Here is a 25,518-nt window from a genome sequence, read left to right as displayed (position 1 = left end):
CACACACACACACACACACACACACACACACACACACACACACACACACACACACACACACACACACACACACACACACACACACACACACACACACACACACACACACACACACACACACACACTCATTTATCTGCACACCTCAAGCACACATACAAGTGTTGTCAAATGAAAGAGCAACTGAGAAATTCTCATCCACCTCCGGTACTACTCCCCCGAGGACTGTGTAGAATCAAATGTTCCACATATAGCTCCTCTGAAAAGCACTTCAGTCAAATGATCTACGACACCCTCCAATTGTCAATGGGCCTTGGCTTGCATTAGGAGTACCCAGCTGTAAATCCAGACCTGATATATAATACAGACACTCAAACACCATGTAAACAACATTCAGTTCACACTGACCACATTTATGCCTCCATAAACGGGACCAAAGGGATTGTGTGTGTGTGTGTGTGTGTGTGTGTGTGTGTGTATGTGTGTGTGTGTGTGTGTGTGTGTGTGTGTGTGTGTGTGTGTGTGTGTGTGTGTGTGTGTGTGTGTGTGTGTGTGTGTGTGTGCATATGTGTGTATTAGTAAGACATTATTTACAGTAACCAGAAATGAATTGTTCGGAATAATACTAGAAAAGGGAACAGCATGTCATGCGAACTGTGTCAGGGAAAACGATAGTGATGTTTGCGACTGTGTTATTGCGGTCACCTGCAGCCACCTACACCATGAGACTGAGAGTGCTGCAACCATAACAGGAAGTGGAGCCAGTGGAGTGAAGAAGTGGGCGGATTTAGCGGGGTAGGGTGGAGGAGAGAGGTGTGGGTATTCAGCCTGGTCTCAGAGAATTTCGTATTATTCTCTATGTAAATCCAAGAACCTCCATTTAAAATCAAATTTTATTTGTCACATTTGCCCGAATACAACAAGTGTAGACCTTACAGTGAAATGCTCACATTCAAGCCCTAACCAACAATGCAGTTTTGAGAAAAATACGTGTTAAGTAAAAAATAGGTAAATAAATACATTGGGGAGAACAAGTATTTGATACACTGCCGATTTTGCAGGTTTTCCTACTTACAACGCATGTAGAGGTCTTTAATTTTTATCATAGGTACACTTCAACTGTGAGAGACGGAATCTAAAACAAAAATCCAGAAAATCACATTGTATGATTTTTAAGTAATTAATTTGCATTTTATTGCAGGACATAAGTATTTTATACATCAGAAAAGCAGAACTTAATATCTGGTACAGAAACCTTTGTTTGCAATTACAGAGATCATACATTTCCTGTAGTTCTTGACCAGGTTTGCACACACTGCAGCAGGGATTTTGGCCCACTCCTCCATACAGACCTTCTCCAGATCCTTCAGGTTTCGGGGCTGTCGCTGGGCAATACAAACTTTCAGCTCCCTCCAAAGATTTTCTATTGGGTTCAGGTCTGGAGACTGGCTAGGCCACTCCAGGACCTTGAGATGCTTCTTACGGAGCCACTCCTTAGTTGCCCTGGCTGTGTGTTTTGGGTCGTTGTTATGCTGGAAGACCCAGCCACAACCCATCTTTAATGCTCTTCCTGAGGGAAGGAGGTTGTTGGCCAAGATCTCGCGATACATGGCCCCATCCATCCTCCCCTCAATACGGTGCAGTCATCCTGTCCCCTTTGCAGAAAAGCATCCCCAAAGAATGTTTTCACCTCCATGCTTCACGGTTGGGATGGTGTTCTTGGGGTTGTACTCATCCTTCTTCTTCCTCCAAACAGAGTGAGTGGAGTTTAGACCAAAAAGCTATATTTCTGTCTCATCAGACCACATGACCTTCTCCCATTCCTCCTCTGGATCATCCAGATGGTCATTGGCAAACTTCAGGCGGGCCTGGACATGCGCTGGCTTGAGCAGGGGGACCTTGCGTGCGCTGCAGGATTTGAATCCATGACGGCGTAGTGTGTTACTAATGGTTTTCTTTGATACTGTGGTCCCAGCTCTCTTCAGGTCATTGACCAGGTCCTGCCGTGTAGTTCTGGGCTGATCCCTCACCTTCCTCATGATCATTGATGCCCCACGAGGTGAGATCTTGCATGGAGCCCCAGACCGAGGGTGATTGACCATCATCTTGAACTTCTTCCATTTTCTAATAATTGCGCCAACAGTTGTTGCCTTCTCACCAAGCTGCTTTCCTATTGTCCTGTAGCCCATCCCAGACTTGTGCAGGTCTCCAATTTTATCCCTGATGTCCTTACACAGCTCTCTGGTCTTGACCATTGTGGAGAGGTTGGAGTCTGTTTGATTGAGTGTGTGGACAGGTGTCTTTTATACAGGTAACAAGTTCAAACAGGTGCAGTTAATACAGGTAATGAGTGGAGAACAGGAGGGCTTCTTAAAGAAAAACTAACAGGTCTGTGAGAGCCGGAATTCTTACTGGTTGGTAGGTGATCAAATACTTATGTCATGCAATAAAATGCAAATTAATTACTTAAAAATCATACAATGTGATTTTTGGGATTTTTGTTTTAGATTCTGTCTCTCACATTGAAGTGTACCTATGATAAAAATTACAGACCTCTACATGCTTTGTAAGTAGGAAAACCTGCAAAATCGGCAGTGTATATATTTTTTACATTTAAGAGCAGCAGTAAAATAACAATAGTGAGGCTATATACAGGGGGTACCGGTACAGAGACAATGTGCGGGGGCACCGGTTAGTCGGGGTAATTGAAGTAATTCAATAGAGTTAAAGTGACTATGCATAGATAATAAACAGAGAGTAGCAGCAGCGTAAAAGGGGGGAGGGGGCCGACAATGCAAATAGTCTGGGTAGCCATTTGATTAGCTGTTCAGGAGTCTTATGGCTTGGGGGTAGAAGCTGTTAAGAAGCCTTTTGGGCCGAGACTTGGCATTCTGGTACCGCTTGTCGTGCGGTAGCAGAGAGAACAGTCTATGACAAGGGTGGCTGGAGTCTTTGACAATTTCTTTGGGCCTTCCCCTGACACCGCCTGGTATAGAGGTCCTGGATGGCAGGAAGCTTGGCCCCAGTGATGTACTGGGCCGTACACACTACCCTCTGTAGTGCCTTGTGGTCAGAGGCCGAGCAGTTGCCATACCAGGCAGTGATGCAGCCAGTCAGGATGCTATCGATAGTGCAGCTGTAGAACTTTTTGAGGATCTGAGAACCCATGCCACATTTTTTCAGTCTCCTGAGGGGGAATAGGTTTTGTCGTTCCCTCTCCACAACTGTCTTGTTGTGCTTGGACCATGATAGTTTGTTGATGATGTGGACACCAAGGATCTTGAAGCTCTCAACCTGCTCCACTACAGCCCTGTCGATGAGAATGGGGGCGTGCTCGGTCCTCCTTTTCCTGTAGTTCATAATCATCTCCTTTGTCATGGCATGATGACTCCTTGCTGTCCCCAGTCCACCTGGCCGTGCTGCTGCTCCAATTTCAACTATTCTGCCTGAGGCTATGGAATCCTGACCTGTTCACCGGACGTGCTACCTGTCCCAGACCTGCTGTTTTCAACTCTCTAGAGACAGCAGGAGTGGTAGAGATACTCTTAATGATCGGCTATAAAAAGCCAACTGACATTTACTCCTGAGGTGCTGACTTGCTGCACCCTCGACAACTACTGTGATTATTATTATTTGACCATGCGGGTCATTTATGAACATTTGAACATCTTGACCATGTTCTGTTATAATCTCCACCCGGCACAGCCAGAAGAGGACTGGCCACCCCTCATTGCCTGGTTCTCTCTAGGTTTCTTCCTAGGTTTTGGCCTTTCTAGGGAGTTTTTCTACACCTGCATTGCTTGCTGTTTGGGATTTTATGCTGGGTTTCTGTACAGCACTTTGAGATATCAGCTGATGAACAAAGGGCTATATAAATACATTTTATTTTATTTGTCTTGATCACATTGAGGGAGAGGTTGTTGTCCTGGCACCACACGGCCAGGTCTCTGACCTCCTCCCTATCGGCTGTCTCATCGTTGTCAGTGATCAGGTCTACCCTTATTGTGTCATCGGCAAACTTAATGATGATGTTGGAGTCGTGCCTGGCCATGCAGTCATGAGTGAACAGTGAGTACAGGAGGGGACTGAGCACGCACCCCTGAGGGGCCCCCTTGTTGAGGATCAGTGTGGCGTATGTGGCGTTACCTACCCTTACCACCTTGTGGCGGCCCATCAGGAAGTCCAGGGTTTAGTATGATATGTTACGTTTCGTATGGTATGTATTAATTTGTGGATGTCCTTCAACCATTGTGTATGACATGTTACGAATTTCAATTTGTATTATATTACTAATTTGCAAAACGTACAATATGTTACGAATTTGCAAAACTTATGATATGTTACGAATTCTAGTTATGTGGCTAGTTGCTTGGCTAGGGGTTAGGGTTAGGGATTAGGGTTAAGTATAGGAGTTAGGTTAAAGGGTTAGGGAAAGGGTTAGCTAAAAGGGTTAAGGTTAGGGTTAGGCTTAGGGGAAGGGTTAGCTAACACAATAAATAGTTGCAAAGTAGCTAAAAAAGTAGTAAGTAGTTGAAAAGTTGCTAATTAGCTGACATGCTAAAACAGTCCATGATGAGATTTGAACTCACAACCTTTTGGTTGCTTGACGTTCGCGTTACATGCCCACCCACCCTACTTTTGTTTTTTGCCTTATGTAACCTTACAAAACGTAATATATTATAATAATTTGAGTGTCCCTGCTTTATGTTTACTATGTTACGTCTAGTCTATGAGACCAGGCTGGGGTATAGGATGCAAGGGATAGAAAAGTGGTGGTTTTAATCCGGTTTGCATTGTGAAAGTAATTGGTGGTATGGAACAGAGTGGAGATGACCGCTGGCTCATGCGCTAAACTGTTGGTTTATTCGATTTTTGGGGCCTTTCATTTTGGGCTTACCATATTCTAGTTCTGGAGGGTTCTTTCCTGGATTTGGAGTTAGCAGAAATGAGAAATGTACAAGGGGGTTTGTCATCTGACTGAAAGAGCTCAACACGACAGCGTTCTTAGATTTTTTTTCTCAGTTGGTGCGAAATCTTTTTGTGAGTTGACTCTATCCTGGTGTAGTACATTGTCCTGGTTAAGGTTGTTGACACCCTTTTTGGAAGGTGGAAGCAAATTTCTGTTTTAACCTAAATAGACGTTACAACTTGAATTTGAGCTTGTCCAAACTGAAGTTTGGATATTTATTAAAGGAAGCAAGACACCTCTTTGTTGCTCTACAGACGAGCCCGTTACAACATTATAAACCTCTGTCTACAGCCTTTTTGGACTTTCTGGTTTTGGACTTTGTTTGGGAACCACCACCATGCCTGTAATTGTACTGGAGGCCAGTGATCTGACCAGCCCTCTGTCTCTGGTGCGCATGTGGGCTCTCCTGTCCGGTTGCCTTACCTTCAGCCTGGTAGCCTCCCTGGTTCCCTCGGAGCTGACCTCTGACACCCACCAGCCCTCCTTCAGGATCCTCTGCATGTTCACCTGGTGCCTCTTCTTCATCCTCACCCTCCTAATCCACGTGGTCAACGTCATCCAGTTCCACAGCCTGGTCCCCATCTCCTGGAAGAACCTGACCGTGACCGTGGCGGCTCTCGCCACCCTCATGACCCTCAGCGCCACAGTCACCTTCCCCTGGGCGGTCATGTGTCATGAAGGTGCCTGGCCCCGTCCTATTGCCGCCTCCTTGGCGTCGTGTCTCACCTTCCTGGCCTATGCAACCGAGGCCTATCTCATCCGCAACCAGACCCAGGACCAGAAGGGCTACATGGCCAGCGTGCCCGGCCTGCTCAAGGTGCTCCAGCTCTGGGGAGGATGTGAGATGATCGTCCTGGTGGTGGAGCAGGTCCGTGGAGCTTTGGTAAAAGTAGGGTTGGCAGCTGTGGGTTGGCAGCTATGGGTGTCTGGGGCATGGTATGCCCTCTGTCTCCTAATGTCCCTGGGTACAGTGATGGTGGTTCTAGGGGACTGTGCTGGGCGATGCCCCCTGCCCTTTGACCGCCTGCTGGCTGGCTTCAGTCTGACAGGGGTGCTTCTCTATGTGCTCGCCACCATACTGTGTTTTACCAGAGTCCTGGAGCTACGGAAACGCGACCAAGACCTCACAGACAGGAAAACTGGGCCCACCCTTGTTGTCATGGAAGCGGTGATGGCCAGCATTACTCTGCTAGCTTACACAGTGGACCTGGCCTTCTCTATCAAACTGCTGCGGGATAGGACTCATGCCTGAAGAAGACACACCTGGATAGTTGACCTTCAGAACACATAGCATGTACATTATGGATATTAACTTAGTCATAGTGTATTATAGGAGAAGGGGACACATTGCCAAAGTCCATGAAATATTAACTTCTGTTGATGTCAATTTTATATTGATTCTAATCAGGGGTACTGGAGCTCTGAAAAATGAAAAACAAATGTCATAGATATTTTCATGTACATTATCATGTGCACAGTGTTGGGAAGTAGTTTCAGGACATGTAATTCCACTAGCAATTCAACTACATTTTCAGTAGCATGGTGGTAGTTGAACTAAATTCAAGTCTTTGTCGTGTTTTCAGTAGTCAGTGACCTGTTTGCCATGTAGTGGTGTAGCTATTAGTACAACTTGGTGGTTCCACCTATTCGGTGCCTTTTGAGATGGTTGAACTTGGTGAAGAAAAAAAAACATGTTTGATTTCAACTAATTTGAACATTCTGTTATAAAGGGCACATGTTCAACTTAATAAAAAACAAGTGTTCCTATTTGAAAAGGGTAAATAAATAAGAATGATTATAGTAAGTGCCTATTAAGTACCAAATGAAGTAACAGGGTTGTCAGTAACGATTTCATCTTAAATCAGCCATGAATCCCCTTGTGACAGGTGGAATAGAAGCTTGTTGTGTGCAACAAGTAGGGGCAATTGACCGCAAGCGTCACTCAAACAATGTAAGTGTTTAAACATTTCTAGCCTATCTATGAGTAACTGGGTTGACGTGTTATGCTCGACCCACTCAGTTTTCCTCCACAAAAAAACAGAAATAGCTAAAAAAAAGAGTAGAACCAGCCCACCTACGTTCACAGAGGATTGAATAGGTTACTTTCTAAATGTAATCTGTTAGTTACTAGTTACCTGTCCAAAACTCTAATCAGTAACGTAACTTTTGGATTACCTTAACTCAGTAACATAATTTGATTACTTTCCGTTACTTTTGGATTACTTTCCCCTTAAGAGGCATTAGAAGAAGACAAAATGAATCCATCAAATGTGTTTTGTGTGTCATCATAGTGGTCTCAGACTTGTGGTCAGACTCAGGTGGAACGAAGCTATGCTGCATTTGCAAACAAGTGGGAAGTGCGAATGTACCACATACGACTGGGAAAACCCCCACTTTAACGACCCCCCAACTGGTCGTTACTAGTGGGAAACTCGTCCATCATCCTGAGCTGCAACTTCTTTCACATGCTGACTTCTGACGACACCTACTAAAGACATTACCTTGATAGCAGCATTTTCTGCAGTTAAATGCAACAAAACATTATTCATAAAAAGCAATCTATTGATATGATTTTGAACACTATAATTACTTTACAAGCATGATAGCTGTACTTTTAGTGTATTAGTATACGCAGCTTGTTGGCCTTTGGCCAATCAGCAATTCTCAACGAGTTCAAAGTACTTGAATGCATCCAACTGGTAGTTATGACTTCACAACTGGTAAATTCATACCTCCCACTTGGTTAGAAAACAAGCATGAAACTTGCACCTTTTATCAATGCTGAATTGAATGTCATTGAAAAAACATAAAGGTGTCATAATGTATGTTTTTTCTGTAAACACCCTTTCTGAATTCAAAAGTAAAAAAAGTGTAATCTAGTCTTCCAAAAGTATCTGTAATCCGATTACAATGATTTTGCTGGCAGCATAACCAATTACAGTTAAAAACATTTTTTAAATCAGATTACTACCCAACCCTGCTTTAACAATATTAGATGTTCACTATTTCCTTATTAAAAAAAAAATTCAGCAGGAATAGTTTCACCATACTAAAACAAGAGTTTATTTCATGTAACAGGGTTGACCTTAAAATGAGGCACAGATTTCTTAAAACGAATCACTACTAACATGCAACAAATAATCATCTTTAGAAATGGCAAAATAACTAAGGCTTTACAATGATGGTGAATAAATACTTGGATATATTTTGGGGTTAAGTGGGTTACAATCTTCCTGGAAGTCACAGTGGGTGCATGGAGTGTTATTTGAAAATGCTGGATTTTGGCACTTTAGCAAATCTTTATTCAAATAAAAAAATCGGATTTATTGAATTCTCCATGTGGCCTATATTAAAGGGCACTTTATTGAAAATAAGGGGTTTTTAAAATGTAACATTGGTGCACAATTTCTTCTTACAATATCAAAAGGGACTCATTTCGTGGAACAACCTAACTACCAACTGCATTTCCTACATAAAAAAAATATATAACAAAAAATATAAAAAATAATTCAATATTAGGATGGTGTTCCTAATGTTTTATATACTCGGTGTATATTTGTATACTCGGTGTATATTTGTATACTCGGTGTATATTTGTATACTCGGTGCATATTTGTATACTCGGTGTATATTTGTATACTCGGTGTATACTCGGTGTATATTTGTATACTCGGTGTATATTTGTATACTCGGTGTAGCTTTACTCTAGCTCAACTTCTTCCAGTGTGAATTAATTGGTAACTTGGTAAACAATTTTATGTTCTTAGATTTGTAAAATGAAGTTGAAAAAATCAATAATTTTCATCTATTGAAACAGACATAATACAAATACATTTGATTGATCCTGAGACATACACATATACATAAGAAGACTACAGTCGAAGAGTAAAGTAATATTTCACTAACAGTGAGTGGGGCTTGACGGACTTGAGAGGCAGCGAAGACTTATAAAGGGTATAAATAAAAACAAGACAAACATTACATTTATTCTGTGTCACAACTCATTACCATAACCCCACTGGGGGAGTTGGTAGGCAGACAAACATCATCACACTGCAGATTTCAGATACTGTGCCAACTGCCATGTTTCTTTCTGGGCAGAATGCTCTTTCAGCTTGTCTGCATGCAAGGGGCTTAGTGATTTAATTTAGAATACTTTGAGTTTGTAACGTATCTTGCTTGTGGTTCTGTATTTGAGAGATGAAAGATACAGAGTTAGGAAGGGAGTGATTGAATTGATTAAAGACATTAAGTACAAGCAAGGTATGGTGCAGAGTTCTTTCTCAATTCTCTTTGTTTATTTTTGGTATTGCCTAGGATTCTATAAGAGTTCGACTAGAGTCTGTGACTAATCTAAACATAGTCTAAATGTCATTTGTATAGAGTAAAAATGTGCATTAAATGTAATGTAGCTGTAATGTAATGTAGCTGTAATGTAGATTCCTGAGATGATTTTCTGTAGTGGATACAAAACATGTCCCAAATGTATTGGGAGAGTAGCAACAGTTATAAGTTATTAACACTAGATGGCGATGCTTTCATTACCATACAAGCCTTCATTCCAATCAGTGAAGTCCATTTAAATTGCACTTTTCTCAACCAAGGACAATCTCAAGCTGTGTGAAAGTCATAAAATGGGCACAGCTTTCAGGAGGTGGTGAAAAAAATCCAACTGTGATTTAAATTACGTCATGATCTTGATTGTATTCAATACCGCATCAATGTCATGGTCATCAACAAGTTAAAAAAAAAAAAAGATCAAGATAGAATCCCATTATATTATATGAGAACAAGCAATTCCCACAAAAGTGGGAATGACACAAATAATAATCTACTCTTTGAAATCAAGAGACGGACTGATGCATAATTTCAAGTGAATGCTGTGCATTTAGTGTGCGTGTTAGTGTATTTGATGGCTAGATAGTCAAGTACAATTATTTCTTATTTTTGGTAGTATTATGAGACAATCCACAGCGGAAGGAAAGATCTAGAGACCAAAGTTACAAAGTGTATCTGTGTGCTCTAACTGTGCTCAATTTATAACCTGCAAAGGTCAATATCATTTTCATTTAACATTTTTCATAACCTTTTTATCTGTGACATGTATTTCAAGTCCATTTTATAGTCCTAAAATAAAAAAATATTGGGAAACAATCCCAAAACTTCTGTATAATCAATCCCCGAACGGGTTCGGGTTGATGATCCTTCTTATCGACTTTGATTACTCTAGCCTTGGGAGACGTTAATGGGTTTTTTTCACTCAGGAACTCTGTGCTTCCAGCAGTTAGCTGTCAACAGGCTGGGCATGAAATGAGGCTCAGACAACGACGCAGTACTTGGAAGTGATAACAATACAACGTTTTGTTACTGTCCGGTAAACTGTTCATATTCATTCAGTGGATTTTGTAATCCTGCTCGCTCGAGAGATGATGAACTCGGGACACGGTAAGCTCGCGCTTGATTAGGCAAAACACACCTCTTTATCGCAGTTTCAGTTTTGACACCTTTGGCTTTGTTGTCGTGAAATGTCACGTAGCCAGCGGTTTACATAGATTGTTTTTCACAAACGACTTCGTTGTTATTTCGTAAAACAAACCATTTCAATCAGGGGTTTCACAAGAGTGAATGTTGAAATGTAAAAGCGAGAGTTGTTTTGAGATTGACGTTTGCTAGCTACTAGTAACTAGCTAAGTTAGCTAGTCATTAGGTTTAGCTGCATCCAAAACTAAACTAGGGAGTTTGCTAGGGCTTTGTTTCACCCATGGCTAAACGCTAGCGAGCTGCTGTTAGCTGTCAAAGCTAGCAGTGTATGCATAGTTTATTGAACATAAGCTTACCAACCGATTAAACATTGCCCGTGTTTCCTTATAGTTAATAACATAAGCAGGAAGTTGCTTTCATGTTTTAAACTGTTCTTTGAAGCAACTAAAAAGCCAGATGGGTAACGTTAGTCATTGCATACGTACAGTAGCTAGTTATACTGTTGTGGCCAACATTTTATCTCAAATGCAGACTATGGGCAAATTGGATTACATCTTTGGAAACATTTCTCACCTGAGCAAATGTTTGAGTGATGCCATGATGAAAACCACATAGTTACACAACTTTTGACGAAATATTTGTGTGGCAAGTCCAACGTGACATTGAGTGAGTGAGTGTGTGTGTGTTGTGCAATTTTACACGTTTTGATGTACAAATATCTATATGACCATTGTTGAATTGTTCTCTTTAGCAGGTCATTGAACACTATGGACATGTAGAGTCGACTCTCACATGAATGCAGACGCCAAGACAATGCTGGATTGAATGGCACTGAGGATACGAGGTAAGCACTTTGCCAGTAAATTTCAACTGATCATTGATCCATTCTCTGTGACACAACTGACCTTTGAGAGAGAGAGGGGAAAGAAAATAAAACATAAGGAGAAAGAGAGACACTGATTTGTGTAACACAGCCTGTATTCTATTGGAAATGATGGAGATTGCAGCAGCAGTCAAGGACAGGTTCTAGGCGAACCGTAGTAAGATACACAGGGCGTGTGGTAATGGCTGGAGCAGAATGAGTGCAATGGTATCAAATATGTGTTTGATGCCATTCCATTCGCTCCTTTCCAGCCATTCCTATGAGCCGTTCTCCTCTCAGCAGCCTCCGCAGATCAGCATGTCTCGTTTCAGCCCAAACAAACACAAGGAAATAAACGTCATCACTGACATTCTCTGCTGCCGAGTCGAGGGCCAAATGCCCTCTGCTGTTTATTCTTTTTGAGCAGACCTGAGGTATTTGTCAGGTACCTTGAAATGGATTTGACTAATTGGCCAAGTGAAAAGTAAATGGCTGTCTGTGGCTGCCATTCAGCACTGTGATAAAATAAACACGGCAAATAAACAAGTCCTGTGAAATTATTATTCAACCGTTTTCCTTAAACAAATGTGTCCCAAGAAAGACTCAACAGTTTGGGTTTCGCAACCTTTTGCACTTGTTGTTGGCCTAGGCTTGTTTATTTCATATTCAACAAGTATTTTTCCCCAGGGTGTTTCCCATTGGCCTATATATAAGGGCTTATCTGTTTGTTCTATTGATCATATGTTTGTGCTATTGCCAATTATGCGATGTCCTGATAGTGTGTGCGAAACCTGCTTAATGATCCACTGTTGGTTGCACCCTTTTTACACTGCCCTCTAGCATGAGTCATTTCAAGGGGCCTCCTCATGTGTACTCAATACGATATTGTATGTGCTAGGCAAGCTACCGTTAGGCAAATTCTGAAATCAAATTCTACTAATTCCGACTCTGCGTCCTTTACTTCACTCTCGCAACACATCACCTAGCCTAACACTAAGGCTATTAATAGAATTGCTGTGTGTTTTAGTCAAAAGCACTTTTCCCACATCCGAAAACATCATCCACGCAAGAGACATGGCCTTGAGCAGCGTGAAATCCTCTGGATTTGTGTGTCGGGTTAGTTAGAACGTGTGAAAGCGAGAGAATGGATAGGGTGCCTTTAGCACCTGTTTTAACTCACAAAGCTTAGCCTAATTTGTGTAGCAGGTGCATCAGAAAGAGAAGTCACACCTGTCCATCAACAGCAAAACCGGAGGCATCGTGAAATAGATGTCTGTTGTACAGTAGAAAGGGAAATCAAAGCAAGCCTTCAGTTCCTGTCAAGCAAAAGCTGCCGTGAAACAAATCTGTTTGATTTTCCTCTGGTAGTCATGGCGACTGTTCATTTTGACCACATTGGCACATATGGTTGTGAGGTCGAAGTCTTAGAAGGTCTCATGTTAATTTTAGGCCAGATAGTGAGCCCCTACATAACAAGTTAGCAGAACGCTAACTGATTTGAGTACAGGCTGAAATGTTATGTTTTTTTTTCAAGCCGAACACCCCATGCTTGTTGTTTAACTTTGGTGACTGATGATGGATCTCCATCTATCCTGTTTTGCAATGTCATAGAACAGGTGTGTGTAGGCTGTTCTCTTCACAGTGCAGAGGCCTCCCTGTAGATTGCTGGTAATACCACACTGCGTTATTGTGCGCGAGAGTGTCGTTAGACTGGGAAAATGTGCTGCTTATCACAGTTTTATGCTGGGCCTACGGATTACACTGTTGACTCGGCACCTGTTCATGGCTTTGCCCCTGACTCACTACTTGGCCATCTGGCCGCCTAAATATTTCCAAGATGTTGGTCTATTTTTATACTCAGGCTCATTTCTCCTCCATCAGTCATCAAATTAGCATTCATACCATTTTGTAATGGCTCTTTATAGAGCAGAGCACTGAGTTGTTGACTCAACTTTCCTTTTGTTTCTTGTTGCGTCATGGTCCACGTCACACGTTAGCCGTTCAGAGGCTGTAACAGGTGTGGCAGAAAGCTGAGCAATTGTGGAGGAACTTTCCCTTTACGCTAAGGCACAGAGGAGAAACTCAACACATTGCCCTGCCACAGCTGATCAAGTCCAACAGGCTCTTCCTATCAACCCGAGCATGTCTATGCAAATACAGGTCAACGCTGGTGACGTTTAACTCCATGGAATGGCATTGTTGTTGGTTCTGATCTCAACAGGTTTGACTGGGATTAAGGCAGGAGGGCACAATGGTTCAATAAACAGGCATTTCTTTTGGCCTTGTTACCCATTTCCCTAGTAGTCATGAAATGCACTCTCTTATCAGATCAGACAGACATTTGTAGCGTTAGGTGCTTAGGCTAACTGAACCTTCATCTGAAGTGCAACCCAAAACAGGTTATGCAAACCAATCCCCCTTATCAGTTTCTCTTATGAGGAAAAATACTTATCGATGTTTCTCAATGACTCATCGTTGTTGTGATTTGTGCTCTATGGAATGTGCTCATATGGAATGTGCTCTATGCAGAGCCCCATGTGAGAAATAGAGGAAGAAGTGCCAGTGCTTGAGTAATCTGTTTTGAAATATGCTTGATGCTAGTTGTCGGCCGTTTATATCACCATTATTCTCCTCTTGGCAAGACCGACATTCTTCCCGGAAGGTGTTGAGAGCAATGCGGCGGAGGCAGCAGCAAAGTTAGGAGACGAGCAAACAGCCCTTGCCTTATTTGTCTAAGAAAAGTGAGGAGAGAGGAAAATGTTCCCCCATCTAGTGGAACGCCTTCCCAGAAGAGTGGAGGCTGTTATAGCAGCAAAGGGGGACCAACTCCATATTAATGCCCATGATTTTGTTTGACGAGCAGGTATCACATACTTTTATCATGTAGTGCATGTCTAGCTACAGAAATAGAACCGATCCTGCTTGTGTTGCCTGTGAGTTTTTGTTTAATAGCCTACTGATTCCGTGAGCACCAAGCCTCACGCAACCACATGTCAGATAAACAATTTCACAAATTTGGCTGTTTTTAATATTTGCTGTAATAAAAAGGCTTTACACTTGTTTTCCGTTAGAACAGCCTCTGTGGTGTTTACACTGTTCGAAATTGTCAGAGAAATGAAATATATATTGTTATAATAATAGCCTAATAACCCTCCACTTTGTATTGTTATTATTACTATTATGATCATTATAGTAAGTAGGTTAATGTCATTATCATTAGTAAGCAGCCTTGTATAGCCACCAACCATTGGACTTTAGTTCTTTATTTCAATACTTACAGTGCATTTGGAAAGTATTCAGAGCCCTTGGCTTTTCCCACGGTTTGTTACGTTACAGCCTTATTCTAAAATGGATTCACTAGTTTTTTCCCCCTCGTCAATCTACACAATACTCCATAATGACAAATTAAGAACAGTTTTTTTTTTTCCAAATGTATTAAAATTAAAAAAGGATCACGTTTGCATAAGTATTCAGACCCTTTTCTTTGAGATGCAAAATTGAGCTCAGGTGCATCCTGTTTCCATTGATCATCCTTGATGTTGCCACAACTTGATTGGAGTCCACCTGTGGTAAATTCAATTGATTGGACATGATTTGGAAAGACACACACTCGTTCGTCTATGTAAGGTCACACAGTTTGTTATAACGAATTTATTCATGTGATTGTGATACACTATATGTCAGGCCCTATTGGTCACATGCATGCAATGCATTCATGTGTCATATAAAGAGAGCAAGGGTTGAGTGAATAGGGAATGTTTTTACTAAACAAATGACGGATTTCAGTAACAGTCAAAAATGTCTGTAATTATGTTGCAGCTTCAGCATCATGGACAGCGAGATTAACACTGATGTTCTGTGGTGATCGCTGCAGCATGGAGGAGAGAGAGAGACAATGGGTGTTAGTCACTTGCTTGCATTTTTATTTTTATTACACAACGCAGCAAGTCTGAGCCTGACCTAGCACAATCAAATCAATTGCGGTCGGACTCCCTTTAGCCTTTCTGTGTGTCTTCATTTTTTAAAATCAAACCGTGTGCTTAAAGCATCAGACAATCTCAGTGGATATAGTTGATTTGATTAAAACACGTCTATATACATCAACTGAAGACACCTGGCTGAGACTTCCAATCACAGCGGATCACATTGTCCATTCTGTTAACAGGCCCCTCCAACACCAATGAAGATTATTTCAATATGGCAGCTATTCATTTTGTCTTCATAGCTCAGTGATTCCTCGTACTCCTGAGAGCACTCTTGTCTTTTCCCCAGGTCTCTGAAGACAGTTGTTTGTGCAGATGGGGTCAATGCCCTCTGAGTTCCCTCAGAAATAATGACCATTACAGAAACATGTCAACCTGTTAGCTATGAGCGATAACAGAGGTGGGTCAGGCATAGTCTCTGTACCTAGCAACAGGCCGTCCATCATCCCCTACCCCCAGGATACAATTACTTGTTTACCAGGAGAAACAGCGCTGATACAAGGAGGGTGGGAGGGAAATAAATATAGACGGAGTATAAATGCTACTTCCCAAGCCAATGTCTGTCGCTTTTAAAAAATGGAGATGGCGAGGCAAGCCGTGATTCGTTGCTTTCGTTCCGAGACGAAAGCAGACAGAAATAGAGATGTCTCATCCCAGAAAGCCGAAGCACAGACAGATGAACTGTCATTTTGGACCCGAGCTGTGTCATTCCAGATCCTTCAGTACACGAGGCCACTACCTAAGTGATTAGTCATGGATATTTCTTGGCAGCTCAGTCCATTTCAGAACACATTAGTCACTTTCACTATTGATCAAAGTACCAGAGTTCATCATTAACAGTCAGCTTAGAAATGCCTAGCCCCTTTGGTTTCTGCTATATACGGTGTTATTAGCAGTGCAGTATCACAAACTATTGATTGTTCTTCCATGTTGGTTTGTTCCTCATTTCCTACAGTCTGTCTAGCTAGGTATCAGTTCTTCAGCACTGTTCTGTGCTGTAGCGTACGGTTGCCTTGGAAGTTGGCTGTTGTGGAACTGTGTCGAAGTGGCAGGAAAACCAAATTACTCCAGACAGATAGGCTTTCACTCTCTTAGGTGTGTGTCTGTGTTTGCACACTTTCACTTGTATGCGACTGTGCGTTCATGTGCTTGTGTATCTGGATGACTGAGTGTGTCGATTAGCCAAGGGGGAGACAAAGTTGGAAGGATTAGAGTCAGTGTTGGTGAACACTGCAGCAGTAGACGGCTGGACAGAAAGGCCAAGAAGATCATCAAGGACCGCAGCCTCCCGAGCCACGGCCTGTTCACTCCGCTACCATCTAGAAGGCGGAGACGGTACAACAGGTGCATCAAAGCTGGGACCGAGAGGCTGATAGATGCTGTTTATCTCCAGGCCATCAGACTGTTAAACAGTCAACACTAGCCCGGCATCCGCCCAGTACCCTAACCTGAACCTTTTTCTGTCACTAGTCGGCTACTACAAGGTACTTTACCCTGCACCTTAGAGACAGCTGCCCTAATACATAATCATTGAACACTGGTCACTTTAATAATGTTTACATACTGTTTTACCCACTTCCTATGTGTATATACTGTATTCTAGTCAAGACTCATTATATATAACTACTGCTGTATACATTATTTTCTATTCAGATAATGTCCATACTCGGAGGATCCATGCTGACTTAAAAAAAAATACAAAAATAATCACAGATCACGTATGCCTCTAAGTTTAATAATTTAGGAGCGCAATTCAAAATATTTGCGCTAACAAGTAGTTTTCTTTGTAGTAATGGTGCAAGCATGACAGTCATGAATCTGCTCTGTGTATTCTCCATGGTACTCAGGCTGGGGTACAGTTAAGTAATCATTGTAACAATTATCATCTGGTGTTTTTTTGGGCACACTGGTGCTCCTAAATTAAAATTCCAATTCGCACAGCAAAATATTTTTAGGTGCAAATGTGAGTAAAATTGTTGCACTTTAGAGCCCTGATACTGTGTATACACACAATTTGGTAAAAGACCAAGTCCATATTGTGGCAAGAACAGCTCAAATAAGCAAAAAGAAACGACAGTCCTTCATTACTTTAAAACATGAAGGTCAGTCAATGCGGACAATTTCAAGAACTTTGAAAGTTTCTTCAAGCGCAGTCGCAAAAACCATCAAGCGCTATGATGAAACTGTCTCTCATGAGGACCGCCACAGGAAAGGAAGACCCAGAGTTAGCTCTGCTGCAGAGGATAAGTTCATTAGAGTTAACTGCACCTCAGATTACAACTCAAATAAATCCTACACAGAGTTAAAGTAACAAACATCTTAACATCAGCTGTTCAGAGGAGACTGCGTGAATCAGACCTTCATGCTTGAATTGCTGCAAAAAAACACCTACTGAAGGACAACAATAAGAAGAGACTTGCTTGAGCCAAGAAGCACGCGCAATGGACATTAGACCAGTGGACATCTGTCCTTTGGTCTGATGAGTCCAAATTGGAGATTTTTGGTTTCAACTGCTGTGTTTGTGAGACCCAGAGTAGGTGAATGGATGATATCTGCATGTGTGGTTCCCACTGTGAAGCATGGAGGTGTGGGGGTGCTTTGCTGGTGACACGGTCTGGGATTTATTTAGAATTCAAGGCACACTTAACCAGCATGGCTACCACAGCATTCTGCAGCAATACACCATCCCATCTGGTTTGGGCTTAGTGGGACTATCATTTGTTTTTGAACAGGACAAGGACCCAAAACACACATCCAGGCTGTGTAAAGGCTATTTGACCAAGGAGAGTGATGGAGTGCTGCATCAGATGACCTGGCCTCCACAATCACCCAACTTCAACCCAGTTGAGATGGTTTGGGTTGAGTTGGACCGCAGAGTGAAGGAAGAGTAGCCAACAAGTGCTCAGCACATGTGGGAACTCTTTCAAGACTGTTGGAAAGTTATACCTCATGAAGCTGGTTGAGAGAATGCCAAGAGTGTGCAAAGCTGTCATCTAGGCAAGGGGTGGCTACTTTGAGGAATCTAAAATATATTTTGATTTGTTTAACACTTGTTTGGTTACTACATGATTCCATATGTGTTATTTAATAGTTTTTATGTCTTCACTATTATTCTACAATGTAGAAAATAGAAAAACCCTTGAATTGAGAGTTTGGGTGTGTCCACATTTTTGACTGGTACGGTATATATATTTATATTTCGGGCTCTGGTCCGGAAGCTAATTTCCTGCAATTCTATTCATTTTGCAATGGGCTTTTGTACTGTGCAATTAAATACTGTAATCATATTTCTATAACTGTTCATTGCATTTTAGTTACACTGTTTATACGCACTGAGTTTTTATTTATATACTGGATTCTTGACATAGCTCACTCTAATATATCTACAACTGTACATATCATTCTTAGCAAATATTGTGTGTTTGCATACAGTTGAAGTCAAAGTTTACATACACCTTAGCCAATTACATTTAAACTCAGTTGTTCACTATTCCTGACATTTAATCCTAGTAAAAATTCCCTGTCTTAGGTCAGTTATTATCACCACTTTATTTTAAGAATGTGAAATGTCTGAATAATAGTGGATAATTATTTATTTCAGCTTTAATTTCTTTCATCACATTCCCAGTGGGTCAGAAGTTTATACACACCCAATTAGTATTTAGTAGCATTGCCTTTAAATTGTTTAACTTGGGTCAAATGTTTTCGGGTAGCCTTCCGCAAGCTTCCCACAATAAGCTGGGTGAATTTTGGCCCCTTCCTCCTGACAGAGCTGGTGTAACTGAGTCAGGTTTGTAGGCCTCCTTGCTCGCACACGCTTTTTCAGTTCTGCCCACAAATTTTCTATAGGATTGAGATTAGGGCTTTTCCTGCCTCATGATGCCATTTATTTTGTGAAGTGCACCAGCCCCTCCTGCAGCAAAGCACCCCCACAACATGATGCTGCCACCTCCGTGCTTCATGGTTGTGATGGTGTTCTTCATCTTGCAAGCATCCCCCTATTTTCCTCTGAACATAACGATGGTCATTATGACCAAACGGTTCTATTTTTGTTTCATCAGACCAGAGGACATTTCTCCAAAAAGTGTAATCTTTGTCCCCATGTGCAGTTGCAAACTGCTGCACCCGCTATAGCATCTGCTAAACTGTTTACATGACCAATCAACTTTGGTTTGATTTGAGATGGATACCCACAAATCTTAGACAGGAGGACTACTGCCGGAGCTGCTCATTTAACTCCCCTAAATATAACAAGGCTTCTTATCACAGCCAGAAAGCTTGAAAACTCCTAGGTTTGCTTGAAGTAGACTAGTTTATAATGATCAACTTGAGTAGTTTTTTTCTATGTAATACCTGGTGTGACATCCTGGTGTCTGCATCCACAGCCAATTAGACACCTCATCAGAATCAAGTTGTTTTGGAATCAGTTTCAGTTAGTATCTGAATAACAGATGTATCAATATGTGTTTTATAACACTCGTAGTGATTCATCCAAGACTTGTAAAATACATTGTTTTAGCGTGCCAAAACTAGTAAATCCAGTCAGTTTTACAAGAATGTCTGATGAAGTTCATATTGTTCCACTTGGTTTTTATATAGTTGGATATGAAACATGTCCAACTTAATTTATTGCCTTTGTCAACAGTGTCAGAAAAACGTACACCCTGGTACAGCAATTAAAACTAGAGGTCGACCGATTGTGATTTTTCAATGCCGATACCGGTTATTGGAGGACCAAAAAAGCCGGTACCGATTAATCGGCCGATTTTAACGTAATAATAATTATATATATATGTATGTATGTATGTATGTATGTATGTATGTATGTATGTATGTATGTATGTATGTATGTATGTATGTATGTATGTATGTATGTATGTATGTATGTATGTATGTATGTATGTATGTATTAATATTAAAAATTACATTTAAAAATGTTATTTTATTTTTTAAATGTATTTTAACTTTAATATAATACATCAATAAAATCAATTTAGCCTCAATTAAATAATGAAACATGTTCAATTTTGTTTAAATAATGCAAAAACAAAGTGTTGGAGAAGAAAGTAAAAGTGCAATATGTGCTATGTAAGAAAGCTAACGTTTAAGTTCTTGCTCAGAACATGAGAACATATGAAAGCTGGTGGTTCCTTTTAACATGAGTCTTCAATATTCCCAGGTAAGAAGTTTTAGGTTGTAGTTATTATGGGAATTATAGGACTATTTCCCTCTATACCATTTGTATTTCATTAACCTTTGACTATTGGATGTTCTAATAGGCACTTTAGTATTGCCAGTGTAACAGTATAGCTTCCGTCCCTCTCCTCGCTCCTCCCTGGGCTCGAACCAGCAACACAACGACAACAGCCACCATCAAAGCAGCGTTACCCATGCAGAGCAAGGGAAACAACCACCCCAAGGCTCAGAGCGAGTGAAGTTTGAAACACTATTAGCGCACGCTAACTAGCTAGCCATTTCACTTCGGTTACATCAGCCTCATCTTGGGAGTTGATAGGCTTGAAGTCATAAACAGCGCAATGCTTGACGCACAACGAAGAGCTGCTGGCAAAACGCACGAAAGTGCTGTCTTGAATAAATGTTTACGCGCCTGCCTCTGCCTACCATCTCTGTCAGATACTTGTATGCTTGTATGCTCAGTCAGATTATAGACATCTAGACATGCAAGATAATATCAAGTAATATCATCAACCATGTGTAGTTAACTAGTGATTATGATTGATTGTTTTAATAAGAAGTTTTATGCTAGCTAGCAACTTACCTTGGCTTACTGCAGTCGCGTAACATGCAGTCAGTCTCCTTGTGGAGTGCAACGAGAGAGAGGCAGGTCGTTTTTGCGTTGGACTAGTTAACTGTAAGGTTGCAAGATTGGATCCCCCGAGCTGACAAGGTGAAAATCTGTCGTTCTTCCCCTGAACGAGGCAGTTAACCCACCGTTCCTAGGCCATCATTAAAAATAAGAATGTGTTCTTAACTGACTTGCCTAGTTAAATAAAGGCAAATCGGCGCCCAGAAATACCGATTGTTATGAAATCTTGAAATCGGCCCTAATTAATCGGCCATTCCGATTATTTGGTCGACCTCTAATTAAAACTGCTCCAAGTTTCTAAGTGGAAACAAAGCTCCCATATCACAGTAATTAGCCTAGACTATGTAGACCATGCCCCCTCAAACGAGAACTGCAATTGTTATGTCTGGAATTATAGCTTTAGTTCAAAGGAGCTCACCTGTGAGTAGCCTTTGTGTTTAATAACAACAGCGGGAACTCTTGAACCCTTGGTTCAACTTGGTAGTCAGTTGCAGACCCAAATGGCTCTGGGTGTCGGCTCAGCCATAGGGAAAATAAATTAACATTGTAGCCTACCTGTAGCCGTAATGGTTGACTGTGCCAACAGCCAAGGTTGTCTAGCTGCGTCGCCCATGTAACCAGAGCAGTGGAACAAGATCCCTGTGTGTCGGCAGCGTAGCAGTTCTGTCACTGTCAAGGCCGTGTAGCTCATTCAAAGATAATGAGGGCCTGTTTAGGAAGTTGAGTGGTGGTTAAGTGAGAAGTGCATTATTTAACATGGATGACATGAGGGGTCAATGAACCAATATAGCTCACATTGATTCAGTCTAAAGTGTGCATGTTAAATCCTATCCTCTCCACTGGAGCCATGGAATTCTGTAAGTGACTTTGACAATCAGGGTTCCCATTCTTTCTCTTTAATCAAATACATTTTTATTTGTCACATACGCTTACTTAGGGGCCCTTAACTCTATTTCTTTAACTGAATTGTTGGTTAAGAAAATATTTACTAAATAAACTAAAGTAAAAAATGAAATTAAAAGTAACACAAAATAACGAGGCTATATACAGGGTGTAGTTTGTTAACAAGAAATTGATGCAGTAGGTAAAAAAAACAAGTTTTTTTTTTTAATCACTCCAACCTAAGTGTATGTAAAGGTTGAAAATGTCAGTGAAGACACTTGCCAGTTGGTCCCCGCATGCTCTGAGTACACGTCCTGGTAATTCGTCTGGCCCCGGGGCCTTGGGAATGTTGACCTGTTTTAAAGGTCTTGCTCACTTTGGCTATGGAGAGCGTGATCACACCGTCATCCGGAACAGCTGGTGCTCTCATGCATGCTTCAGAATTGCTTGCCTCGAAGCGAGCATATAAGGCATTTAGGCTGTCTGGTAGGTTTTGTTACTTACATATTGAAACCAATACCCTTGGCTTGCTATAGAAATGTAGTGCCCTATAAAATCTGTTTTTATTTCTGTCCTCATTCCATTTTGTTTTTCCAGGTTTAAGTTTTTCACTTTCAAAATATAAAAACTATGTTATTTTATGGTTTTGGTACAAAACAGTACTTAAACCACATTAGACCAGTTTTGAGTTCTGGGAACAATCTATGAAAGTGATATTATTCTGCCAGGTAGGCATAGGCTTCTTCGTAGTTAGCATTTCATTGAGATTTTTTTGGGGGAAAGACTTTCCATCTACCAGCAGATGGTTTTAGTTCTTTTACTAAAAAGAAAAATTTACACCAAAGAAAACAAGTGAAAGACAAAACAGTACAGATTAAAAAACAGGTTATCATTAGCATTATCGCTAACGGCTACACAATGTGTAGACTAGACACCCACAACACACACTAACGGGCATTCCTGTGCCATTGCAGGAAAATATGAAGCTTATGCATTTTGTTCAAGTCCTGTGATTAACTTAGGCAAATTCAATGAATTGTCTAATAAGTTCAATACATTTAAGGCTCTGTTCAATCAGATCCAATTCAGGCAACGTCTGCATAGGGGATGTTTTGCAAGTGTCGAGGTGGAACTGCATCAGAGCTGTCAAATCTACAAGCGGCTCCTGTCATTAGAGGACATTTGTCTTTGGCTGCACGTAGTCGCATTATGTGAAATCCCATGCAGCCTTATTTACACGTTAGAACACTGGAATGTGAGATGTAATCTACACCTCCATTAGGCTGATAGAAATCCTCATTTTTTTCGTTACGCTATTTTTTTTCAATTAGAGCGTAATTATTTCTATAGGCTACATTTTCGCGATTGGGTGATCACTGATTTTGACAGCTACCATGCAGTTCCGACACCGCCAAAACATCTGCTATGTGGGTTGGTGTCTGCTATCGCCATGTAATGCTTGCCTACTAAGTTCAATAAAAAAATATTAAATTGTTGAATTCCCTTTTAATGTCTGGATTCTGTGAATCAGTCTGTGTTTTCCACAATGTAGATTTTTATAGGGCCCTAGAAATGGTCTGATGAATTCACCTGCAATCTAATATCTTTACCTTGAGACTCAGATCTGAAGTCTATGTTGTGTTCGTACATATCCAACATTACTAGATGCACTGTGGACTTGGGATGTCAGCGATTATGGATGTTTTGGAAGATACATGTGGAGGGACAAGCCAAGAGCATGTTTTTGGGGTTGTTAACCTCGAGTGACAGCTTGTTTTATATTAGCATATGGTTAGGGTCGTCACGAAGGACCAGTGAACCTTGCCGGAGGCCGCTGGCGAGCGAGAAGGGACTTGGAGGACCACCCTCCTGCTCTTTCTCTCTGTCGCTCTGCCTCTGTGTGTCTCTCTCTCTCTCTCTCTCTGTGTCTCTGTCTCGCTGATGGGCACGTCATGAGCACTCTCTCTTTGCCTCTCATAAGTTCTCACATCTAGCGTCCTGCACTAAGTGTCCTAAGTCTTAGTGGGCACTGGGCATGGCGTCACATACCGTACCCATGCCAGCCAGCCCCTTTCTCACTGAAAATAACAACTGAACCACAACAATACCAGAAATGTTGTTTGGAATGTATTGGAAATCTATTGAACCTTTTTATCTGTGTAATAATGTAGCCATTTGGAAAGAAAAAGGCTACTGTTATGTAATTAGCAGCTCAAACATGCAATAGGTTACCGTTAGGCCTGCAGCATGTTTGTTAATGCCGTTGGGCTTTTGTATAGACCAGTGGGTAGTGTGCACAGTAGTGAATGCACGGTACAGTATCAGGCCTGGGGGAGAAGTATCAGGCCCTCACCCGGACCTTTCCTGTTTAAAGAGAGCAAGAGAGAACTTCTCTAAACATCAGGTCCGTTTACGTAATTTTTTTCTACAGACTTCTAACTATTCTGGGAAACTGAGCACGCTCCCCATTCAAGCTCTGGCGCAGAGCATTGCCCCTGGCAGCAGAGACACAGCTTTTCCCTGGAAGATGCCTCAGGAACACAGTCGGCTCCTTGTTTACGAGTGTCTCTTTGAATTGGTAGTTAGTGAGGCTTGAAGAAACGTCCTGCACAACTGCCATACCCCCACCCCCCACACCACCACCACTACTACATCCTCATTCCAAAAATACTGTTTAAAGCATGTGCACATTCACTCTTGAAGTGGTATTTTCAGTAAGAGGGAGTTCTGACTGCATTGACAGGCTGCCCTTTGGTGATCCTGTCTCATTGACTGGGGTATTTTTACCCAGCCTGTTAGCACTGGCCGGTGCATCAGAAAACATGCACACTGGTTTTAAACTGGCTTGTGTGTTAACTCTTTCTCGCTTTCTCTCTCTCTCACTCTCTCTCTCTCACACACACACACACACTTTCTCGCTTTCACTCTCTCACAAACATGTTTATTCATGCACACTAGTACACACTTACTGGTAAATACAACATATGCGAACAGTCAGGCCTCCAGCTCTCTGATCCTCTCATCTAGTGTTCTCTGTGGAGAGACACACACACAGCCAGGCCTAAAGCAGGCAGCCAATGGCAGGTGTTTTAGCATCTGTGTGGGAGTGTGTGTGGGAACTGTGAGGTGGTCTCAAGTTTTCTAAAAGTGTCAAACAACAATGTCCTTAGTATGTGGGTGGTAGAGCAGCTTGTCTTCTGTCCCCTGTATTTACTGGCCGACGCTGTCATCAGTTTGTTTTAGCTAGCTGTGCTCAAGCATTAGTCAATGAAGCTTTCACTTTTAGAGAAGTGCAATCCAGAGAAATGGAGTTGGGACACCTCTGAGTGTCTTCTTCCCTTGCCAATCGGAGCCGTGTATGTTAACACTGGCACACAGGTTGTACTCTCACAATCAAACACTTCGTATAAGGTAATGAATGTCAAATCAAATTGTATTTGTCACATGCGCCGAATACAACTTACAGTGAAATGCTTACTTACAAGCCCTTAACCAAAAATGCAGTTTTAAGAAAATC

The 25,518-nt window shown here is 41.6% G+C and overlaps 2 protein-coding genes across 10 annotated transcripts in view; both read left to right on the top strand.

Moving 5' to 3' along the window:
* Window positions 1-4,777: 4,777 nt before the first annotated feature.
* LOC139369634 (myeloid-associated differentiation marker-like) lies at window positions 4,778-8,282 on the top strand. Its single transcript, XM_071108898.1, has one exon. It carries the CDS (start codon window positions 5,304-5,306, stop codon window positions 6,216-6,218), a length of 915 nt encoding a protein of 304 aa, XP_070964999.1. The 5' UTR covers window positions 4,778-5,303; the 3' UTR covers window positions 6,219-8,282.
* A 1,918-nt stretch (window positions 8,283-10,200) lies between these two features.
* The window catches only part of LOC139370486 (testis-expressed protein 2-like), a 58,114-nt gene continuing 42,796 nt past the window's right edge, over window positions 10,201-25,518 (top strand). For 5 of the 9 annotated variants that reach the window (XR_011627139.1, XM_071109996.1, XM_071109993.1 and 2 more), the window contains exons 1-2: window positions 10,201-10,411; window positions 11,199-11,291. The gene's annotated coding sequence lies outside the window, so the exon portion shown is untranslated. The remainder of the gene's footprint in view (window positions 10,412-11,198; window positions 11,292-25,518) is intronic. The other 4 variants (XR_011627140.1, XM_071109995.1, XM_071109997.1 and 1 more) reach the window with 2 other exon arrangements.

Source organism: Oncorhynchus clarkii, chromosome 17, assembly GCF_045791955.1.
Source record: "Oncorhynchus clarkii lewisi isolate Uvic-CL-2024 chromosome 17, UVic_Ocla_1.0, whole genome shotgun sequence".
Lineage (NCBI taxonomy): Eukaryota > Metazoa > Chordata > Actinopteri > Salmoniformes > Salmonidae > Oncorhynchus > Oncorhynchus clarkii.
This window is presented reverse-complemented; position numbering and strand designations above follow the sequence as displayed.

Coding starts and splice junctions, on each gene's coding strand:
- LOC139369634 (XM_071108898.1), top strand. CDS start 5,304: ATGCCTGTAATTGTACTGGAGGCCAGTGATCTGACCAGCCCTCTGTCT.